At 34.8% G+C, this 9,717-nt stretch overlaps 1 protein-coding gene across 1 annotated transcript; it reads left to right on the forward strand.

The window, feature by feature from the left end:
* The first annotated feature begins 7,121 nt into the window (after positions 1-7,121).
* Positions 7,122-9,223, forward strand: LOC112507238 (sm-like protein LSM3A). The gene is made up of 3 exons (XM_025111723.1): positions 7,122-7,342; positions 8,765-8,860; positions 8,963-9,223. Exons 1-3 carry the CDS (start codon positions 7,226-7,228, stop codon positions 9,041-9,043), a joined length of 294 nt encoding a protein of 97 aa, XP_024967491.1. The 5' UTR covers positions 7,122-7,225; the 3' UTR covers positions 9,044-9,223.
* Positions 9,224-9,717: the final 494 nt, after the last annotated feature.

The raw sequence follows: 9,717 nt of genomic DNA on the forward strand, positions 1-9,717 counted from the left end.
GATGAAATCGGATAGGGATGAACGGGTTTAAGAGTTTTTAAGAGTTTTAAGAGTTTAAGAGTTTTTAAAAGTTTTAGTCAAATGCTTTATAATATAGTATAGATAGAGAGAGAGGCCAAATCAAATGAGAACTAATTAGTTTGTGGTAATCGTGAGATCCAATCTCAACCACAAATCAATAGATAAATTAAGAAATTTATAATTTTGGTAATTTTAAATTAAAATTTTAATGCAAGAACATTTTTGGTATTTTAAATCTCTCTTCTCTTCTCTCTCCGACCACCGTCCTCTGGTGATACCACAATGGTATCACAATGCATCGTACATGTGCTTGGGTATCACATTGAGGTCGTTTGTGGCGTCGATCGAAGATGTAACATAGTGGTATCATAAATTCATAATACATCTTATATATGCTTGGGTATCATACTGTATCTTTTGTTTAAAAGAGTCAATATTTTTAGGTATCACAGTGGTATCATCGGAGGATGGTGGCCGAAAGAATGAGAGAGAAGAGAAAATACATAAAATGTCCTTGCATTAAAACTTTAATTCAAAATCACCAAAATTATAAATTTTCTAATTTATCTATTGATTTGTGATTGAGATTGGATCTCACGGTTACCACAAACTACTCAATTCTTCCTTGAATGGACCTATATATATATATATATATATATATATATATATGGGGGGGGGTGTGTGTGTGTGTGTGTTTGTGTGTGTATTTATGTACATAAAAATTATGTAAAAATGTTTATTACCTAAATTATTTAATTATTTATTTTATTTGTGACATTTATAACTATTATATCTTATATAAAATCATCAAATAACTTTTAGGGGTAATTTATATAGTTTTGTCTTATCTAATCATGTCTTATCTAATCCTAACGTATCAAGCATCAGACGGATACTTAGGGGTTGTTCAGTTCGTTTTCTGTTAAAGATTTGTATGGATATAGTTGTCTGTAAGTTAACAGATAAGTTGTTTTTCGGTTGTTGTATTGAATAAACAGTTTGAATGTCAGAAATGACCATTTTACCTCAAATCTTTATTTTTGTCTGAATAAAACATCAGTTTTATAAAAATGTTGAACAAATGATTTATAATTACAAAAAAAAAATCAATTTAAAAGTTGTTTAAATAAAAATATCTTGATTAACATAATTATATGAGTTAAATGTTATAATCAAAACAACATTAATAAGTCCTTATACTAAAACCAAGTCAACATCATAGTTTGGATACAATTGAAAATATTAAACATTTGAAATTAGTCCATTTGCAATTTGATATATTGTGTGTTATTAGCACCATATTGTGATCCATCTAGTTCCGTTTCTCCGCTTCCAATATCTTATTCTTCATTGGTGAACATAGTGTCTTCGTTGTACTCCATGAAAAGTTGATCTCGAATATTACATTTTCTTATAAAGTTATGTATCGCGAAAGCAAGCAATGACCACATTTTTTTTTCTAAATGGAAAAGGAGTCATTTGCTTCAAGATTGGGAATCTAGCATTCAAAACACCGTAAGCACGCTCAATGACATTTTGAAGTTGTGCAGATGCATGATTGAACGTTTCTTCATTAGTTAAAGCACGTCTGCATCGATAATCTACTAACCAATACCTCGTGTTACGATATGGAGCTAAAAATCCACGAGCGCTAGAATATGCAGCATCACAAAGATAATATTTATCTGCATGCAACAATTGATCAGGCAAACATGCAAACATTATTTCAAATTAAAAAAATAATTATAAGTAAAATGATATATACCTTCGGGTAGAAAAGGAGAACCATAATTTGGGTTAAATGCTTTAGTTAGTACTCTAGAATCATGTGCAATGTCTTCCCATCTGGTCCAAACAAATGTGAATGTCATATTGAAATCACAAATACCTAGAATATTTTGGTAGCATCGACCACCTCCTCTTCCTCTATATGCAGTTTGATGACTAGCAGGCACGACTGCACCGTCTAGTGCACCAATTGCACCCTTCATTGATGAAAAAATGTTTAAAATTTGTACTTGACTATAAAAACAAAGTTTACCAGAAATATTTCTCTCAAACGACTTTGTCGATTTGACATATTCTCCGTGTTTGTTCCAGACACTACTGGGCAGACAATTCCTCTCGCAAACTTCATCATTCCCCGTAGAACTTCATGAAAACAACTATGGACAATGTCGATGGAATGTTGAAATCTTCGTTTGATCACTTTATAACGTTCGTTATGTCCGATCGTTGTAAAAAAACATAGCTACTTTCTTTTTGTCACTTACAATTCTACCATCTTTTGCCCAACCCCTTTGTTTAAAGTGATTGCATAGTAATGCATATGCTTCATGAGACATACACATCAACTCCTGACATTGCAAACTAGATCAATGTAGCAACTCTTGTGTGTGTGCATGTCCACTCATAGTCGAAGTGTTATCTCGTACCCTCTCGATTTTCTTTGTCTTAAATACCAAAATAATAGAGTTGCGAATAAACGTTCTTCCTTGTACGCCAACAACTAAAATTGCAAAGATAACCATAAATCAAAAAGTACGTACCTTATATTTCCAAATGTCTAAAAACAACAAGACACATCAGTAACTAAAAGCCTAGACTATGTAGAACAGGATGACTCGAGATACCACACATGATCGTTCTACAAAACAAATTAAGTAGATTTAGGTACCCATTTAAAGATGGGTCCTTTCTTGTTAGACTTAAGGGTCAGTTTTGGTTTAGGTTTCCACAATTTTGGTTTAGGATTTTTATAATTAGAAACATGATATGTGTCAAACCAATCACAAGCATAATTATTGTCAATAATAATCCACATGTAGAATAACAAATCTTGTTACTAGACAAATCGATTAAATGCTTCATTGAATAAATTTTGTATGTAAAGTAAATGTTTGATCAAAAGCATTACAATCGTCTACATAATTTAAATTTTTCTTTCTAACAATGGGAACAAAATTAAATGATTTTTCTCTCTCTTTTTCTTCTGGAGATTTCTTCACCCTCCACACTTGTTTCACTGATTTTCCTTTATGCCCAGAATCTGAGACATCAGAAAAGCCAGAATCAGAAGATTGAGACTTATATGTATGTTTTGGAGAAAATTTTCCAGTTCTTTTCTGTTTCTGAGAATTCCTTTTAAACTTACCTTTGAAGTAGTAGGTATTCTCAGGAACTTTTTAGATTGTTTAGATCTTTTTCCTTTTGTAAAACGGAACTGGAATTTCCTTTTCTTTCCTTTTAATTTCTTGATGTCAACATAAATCTTTTCTTTAGAAGTCATGTCAAACTTATCAATCTCTTTGTTTGAACACTCATCAGAATTCATATAGGCAGAGAAATCCATTTCATCGAATGTTTTCACTATATCATAAAAAAAGGTTGAGCCAGAAGTAGATGGCATATCAGGAGTATACTGTTGAAATGTATTTCCCACAAAAGCTTTTTAAGATTTATCTGAATTAGAAGAAGAAGGAACATTTTAAGGGTCTTGAACTTGTTTTTCTTTAGAAGCCTTTGAAACAGACAGTTCAAGATCTTTAATCTTTAAAAGCATTTGATCATGTTCTTCTTCAAAAACTTTTGTGGAAATCCTTTCTTCAAGAAAAGATGAAACATACACTTTTGGTTCAATATGATTTTCTGTATGTTCCGATTCACTTTGGGAAAGTTTTTCCTTAGTGTAGCTTCTAAAGTAGTCATCCGACAGAGGTTGTCTGACATATGGATATGACTCATTCAGTCTAGAATACACAAAAGAAAGTTGCATTCTGTCCAGTCTTTTCCTGTTGGCATCTTCTCTTGCCTCAACTTCAGAAGATGATGGAGTGAACTTCATTCGATATTTAGGATCTAGTTTCATGTAAAGATAACTATATAATGTAGGAACTTGTGAAACCGCCTTTTCCAAGTTGCTCGGGTTTTAAAACCCCAAGCCAGCTTTGGGTTGATAATATAAGAATTCCTTTGGTTTGTTCATTAAAATCATTTGATCCGTATGACCTCTTTTTGCAAATATTTCTTCAGGATTCTGAAGTTTATAAATCAAATTAGAATTTTTATAACGTACATTTTGTACATTAAAGCACATTCATTCGCCTCTCTCTTCGAGATAATCAACTTATCTGATAACTAATATAGATGTTCAGTCAGGGTCTTAGAAACATTTTGAGCCTTTTCACATGAGAGAGTGACAATTAGCTCATGATTTTATTTACATTTGGTTCACCAAGAGGCACTCAGTTTCTTTTCTTTTTGGAGCTTGCCTTCAAAAACAATTATTTTATTCATTAAATACATGAGCTTTTCCTCAAATAGAGACATAGAATGTACCTTGGAAGAATCAGAGTTGCAAGATCCATCATCTCATCATCATCGGAACTCTTAGCGTCTGAGTCATTGGCCATGAAAAAGATATGTGTGTATGCTTCGTTATCATCATCACTCTCTGAAATTTGAAGCCAATGATCATCTTCAGCCATCAGTGCTTTCCCTGCTTCTTTCTGCTTTGCCAGGAGCATCTTGTTTTTGTAGTAGTTAGAGTCCCTGATGACCAGCTCTGACACTCCTTAGCATAATGCCCGGTCCTTCCACAGTTATAACACTTCTGAAGTTCCTCAGTTTTCAATTCAACCATCCTTTTCTTGTATTCAGGTTTCCTTGAACTCGAATCGGGTTTCCTTGAACTTGAAGAGGTTCTTAGTTTGTTAAACAAAGGATTCTTGTAGAATTTCTTCTGGAAATCCTTTGTCAGAAGGAGCATAGCTTGTTTGATGTCGTTCAAGTCGGAGTCAGAACTACTATCTGCTTTGTCAGAGTCGGACTCTTCACTGTCTTCCTTCTCTGCCTTTAAACTTCTGGAAGCATACCTCTGGCCCTTTTCAACAGCAACAAGAGCTAGGGGATCCACCGATGATTTCTCGCTCTTCTTCTTGCCTTCAATTTTCCCAAAAACTTCTTCTTCATTTTGCAACAACGTCTCATAAACAACGTGAATGTCCATTTATGATAGAGACTTGCTCTGACTAATCTGAGAAGCAAATCTCTTCTATTCGGGTTGAAGATTGCTCAGAAACTTGATGTTGTTCTCTATCAGAGTCTTCTATATCCCGTTCTTTCTAAGCTCATTCAATAGATTGCAAAACCTCTCGTATACAGACTCAAGCATCTGACCTTCTCTCTGCTTGAAGTTCTCATAGCTTTTGAGATAGTTAGTCACTTTGATTTGAGCATCGATACTGCTCCCTATCATCTGCTTCTCTATCTGGTCCCACATGGTCTTCCCACTTTCTTTGTGACTATCTATATTGGTATAGATATTGTTTAGTAGACCTTGTAGAATGTAGGACTTTATCATCCTATCAGCATCAATTCGTACCTTTTCCATCTCTGTTGTGGAAGCATACTCTCTCGACACTTGTTGTTGTACAAGGATTGGCGGATTGACATTAGGAGTAGCCAGTATGATGTCCATGAAGACGGCTGGTCCATCTCTCAGGGATTCTCTCATCAAAGGACCAAGTCTCTGTATGTCGATAAAATCAAGGAATTTGTCCTTCCATTGAGGATAATCCCCTCTGAACAAGACATGAGGTTTTGTGTCAGAACCGATAGCCATTGCCTCTCGAGATGACATTGTTCTTAATAATCAATTAATTGTAGATCATCTGGTTGAAATACTCAAAAAAATAACTTAGAAAACACAAACTGGTAATTTTTGTCACACCCAACTGTTTGTTGCACCCCACTTGTGGAACTTGTGCCACCCCAATACTTGTCACACCCTACTCCTTCTCGCACTTTAAACTTGTCGCACCCACCTTGTCGTACATAAACGTGTCAGGTTAAATTTGTCGCACCAAACTTATCACATGAAACGGGGTATGAACAGTAACTTATCGCATATAAAGGACGCGATAAAGTGTTTATGTTGGGTCAAACTGATGCGATGAATGGGTTTTATTGGGTCAAGCTAATGCGATAAGTCTAGGTTGTCGGGTCAAGTTTATGCAATAACAAGAAGTTGTCGCATCAAAGTGATGCGATAAAACCTAGTTGTCGCACAAAACTATGCGATAACAATAATAATAAGGATGCGGTAACTTGGCATTTCTTAAGGTTTTTGGCAGATTTTGAAATTTTTCACAAATACAGTCTAGAACCTTTCAGTTAAGGATATATAGGCTCGAAAATCAAAGCCTTACAACTTTAATTCTCGAGATACAACCCAAAACTGAATAAAAGCCAATAAAACAGTGAACTAGAACTCACATACGTAATTTTTCAAGAAATGAGGCTGAGTCTTCTTCCAATGCTGATCTTCTATGCTGGTACCAATTGTTGTTTACCTTGATGATTACAAGAAACAATAATATAACATTAACACAATGGAAATAGCAAATCAATCTGCTTCTATTGATTCAAAATATGGAATACAAAATACTGGTTTTACCTTTGGCGGCACTTCTCAATAATACGCTGATAATACAACAAGGAGTTGACCTACTCTAGAGACTAGGGAGCTATATATATACCTTGATGGTATTTACATTTTTGATCCCTCTACTTTATTACAAACAAAATATAAACCTAAAAGTATGCATATCCCATCAATGTCTTTTGGTTGTTTTATATGACGATAAAAATGGATGTTTTGATGTTAATAAAAGTTGCACAAAACGAGTTGTTACAATGACAATGGTAGTCAAACCCACATAATTCAGTCTACAAGGCACAAGTAATATGCCAAATGAACTTGCATAAAATGAGGGTAGATCATTACACTAAAGTAAAAGCATAATGTTATAATCGATGACCAACCGTACAAGCATTACTTGAACAAATTTCATGCACTGTTGAAGAAGTAGAAAAAGCCAAAAACAAGAATGGATGAGAGAGTGTGTGCTAATCACGTCCGTTGATTTAACAGGTTAAAATAAATAGTTGTTTGAGCAAGGGAACAACTCGTTTCAAAACAACGAACAACGAGTCTTTTTCTGTAATAAATGAAGTTTAGGGACCAAATCCTTAACTAACTATAAATTTAATCTTGAGATCTTTTAAGATTAAAAAAAAAAAAATTCAAATTATGATTTATGAAAAAGTTGAGCAATGTCGAATGATAAATGCAGTTGGAAATGAATGTGAAAAAGTAGGTTAATCATAGAACCTTCACAAAGACCTAGAGATATCGGCAGCAATGGCGACCGAAGAGGAAAGTGCAGTGAAGGAGCCTCTGGATCTCATTAGGCTCAGTCTTGACGAGCGTATCTACGTCAAACTTCGTTCTGATCGTGAACTCCGTGGCAAGCTCCATGTATGCCTCTTTCGCTCACGCTCTAGCATATTCGATTTCATTAGGTTTACTTTTAGATGACGAGGGAATTTTGAATTCCTCTAATTAATCCTCCGTCTATTGTTTTTTTGTATGGAAAACTTGATTTGAAATTTGGTGTTGTGTATGAGGAACTTCTCCGGCAGTTGCTTTTGACCCCTAATTTCTCAGTTAAATTAATATGAAAATATAAATTTCTTTGTATTATTTCACATGATTTCATCTGTATGTGTATATTTCAAAGTGATTTCTGCATCCCATTTTCACGATGTGAGGCAAATGGAAACAGACTACACAAGGCAAAATTTGCCTCACTTGATGATCTTAATTCGTGGTACTTGTGGATGTACCCATATGCATATATTTTTGGTAGTATAATTGTTTGTTACTAGTTTATCCTTGAAACGTTCTTGTAGAAATGGAAAGTAAAAACCTAAAAACTCAAATACAAAATGCTGTTGTTGACTAATTTAGTTGTTGTGTTCTATGTGTCTTGCAAGTTCTATTTGTAACTTGTGTTTAGAATATGTTCACTTCAGTTCGATTGATTTTATTTTAACTTTGTTCTGTTGATCTACATTGTTCTTGTGTTAAAAGTGGCTTTTTGTTTCATGGTTTTATTGGTACAAGTACAAGGAGAGCATGCGACCATACATAGTTTTGGAAACATTAATGAGTATTTTTGTACCCATGAGGAGCCATGGTGGTCCTCCTGACCGCCCTACCCATTGTACCTGCCGGTTGAATAGGTATTCCCACGGGTCCACCCTATTTGACCCATTGCCAGGTCTTGAGACAAACCCATCAAGTGGAGAGACTTGTTATGGAGATTGCTTTTATCTCTCTCAATTTTCCAATTATTGCCATACTTTGTTGAAAGAAAACCTCTCTCTCTTTAGCAATGTGTTGGCTTTGCCTTTGGTTGGGATCTAGATATGATGTGTTGCCAAACAGGGCATATTGTAATATGATCATAACTACATATAGAAGATAAGAAGGCTGAAATAAGTAAAAGAGAGAATATGTATGTAGAAGAAACCCTTGTAGAGGAGTGAACGAGATGTGTATGTCTAGGGAGTTCTCCAATTGGGGAATCATAAAGGGGGACTATTATTCTCGCGCATAATGCTAAGCAGGTGAACCATAGAACTCATGGATTTATGATTAATTAAGATATAATCAGTTTGGGTTTCTAGATGATGTTGCTTCACAGTCCTTGTTCTTGTTATGATCACACTCTGAGTACTGTACAAACGCAAAGTAGTAGTAAAGTTGAAAGTTGTCGACTAGTCTAGAAAAGTTTCAGTATTTTGCTGTCTGGCATGGGGATTAATTGATGGTTTGCTGTTACTTATTAACTTTGAGTAGTTATCTATCTTTTGACTGTTGATGTGCAACATTTAGGCTTACGATCAGCATTTGAACATGATTCTTGGGGATGTTGAAGAGATTGTCACGACTGTTGAGATTGATGACGAAACTTATGAAGAGATTGTCCGGGTATGCGTTCTTTTCCTTTCTTTTGTGTGTATATTATTAGCAGTAAGTAGCAGGTTATTAGTTATGTGGGTGTTTACGGTTATTGTTGGATTGTGATTGCAGAGCACAAGGCGAACAGTTCCATTCCTTTTCGTTAGAGGCGATGGTGTGATTTTGGTATCTCCTCCATTGCGAACTGCTTGAGGGTGGGTTCTACCAAAAGGGTATCACATCTATATATTTATCTGGTGAGAGGTGATATCAACATATGTAGCAGCCCATCTCTGTATCTCTAACCCCCAACTCAATGTATTACSAACAATTGAAATTGATTTGATGCTAGTTTTTGTGCATTGAACGAAGCGGACTTTCTTTACCTTTCCATTGGTGGTGTTGCTTTTGGTAGTTTTCTTTAACAAAATGGTTGGGTTTATATTGTATTAGCATACTTATATTATTTATGTCAAAACAAACTCTTATTTTTCTGTGTTTTATAAAGGGAAAAACCCCATTCTATCTTTTGAAGCTGATGATGATAGGTTTATTGCTTGCATTTTCTACCATTATTTTTTATTTCATTTGATAAATTTATTGTAACCAAACGAAATCAAACCAACACAGGAGACCTCATAGGATATAACAAAGAAGTATCTCCGTAACGACCTTCGGCTTGTACAATAAAAAAAATTATGGCCAAAGGGGTTCAAATACGATGACTTCGGGCTACTTGTGAAGCGGATGGTTGCATTGGTATTGATCAGCTCGCATAGCGGGTTGGATATCCTTGTTGCATGCAATTGAGAAACCATGAAAAGATGTTGACCATACTACATCCAAAAGTTGATGGTAGGAAGAGAATAAAGAGACCAATGAACATA

The sequence above is a fragment of the Cynara cardunculus genome (genome assembly GCF_001531365.2).
Source record: "Cynara cardunculus var. scolymus isolate 2C chromosome LG 2, CcrdV1, whole genome shotgun sequence".
Classification (NCBI taxonomy): domain Eukaryota; kingdom Viridiplantae; phylum Streptophyta; class Magnoliopsida; order Asterales; family Asteraceae; genus Cynara; species Cynara cardunculus.

Bases quoted from the DNA above. Each gene is read 5' to 3' on its own strand.
- LOC112507238 (XM_025111723.1), top strand. From the start codon at position 7,226: ATGGCGACCGAAGAGGAAAGTGCAGTGAAGGAGCCTCTGGATCTCATT. The intron at 7,343-8,764 runs GTATGCCTCTTT...TGCAACATTTAG, and splicing joins AACTCCGTGGCAAGCTCCAT to GCTTACGATCAGCATTTGAA. The intron at 8,861-8,962 runs GTATGCGTTCTT...TTGTGATTGCAG, and splicing joins CTTATGAAGAGATTGTCCGG to AGCACAAGGCGAACAGTTCC.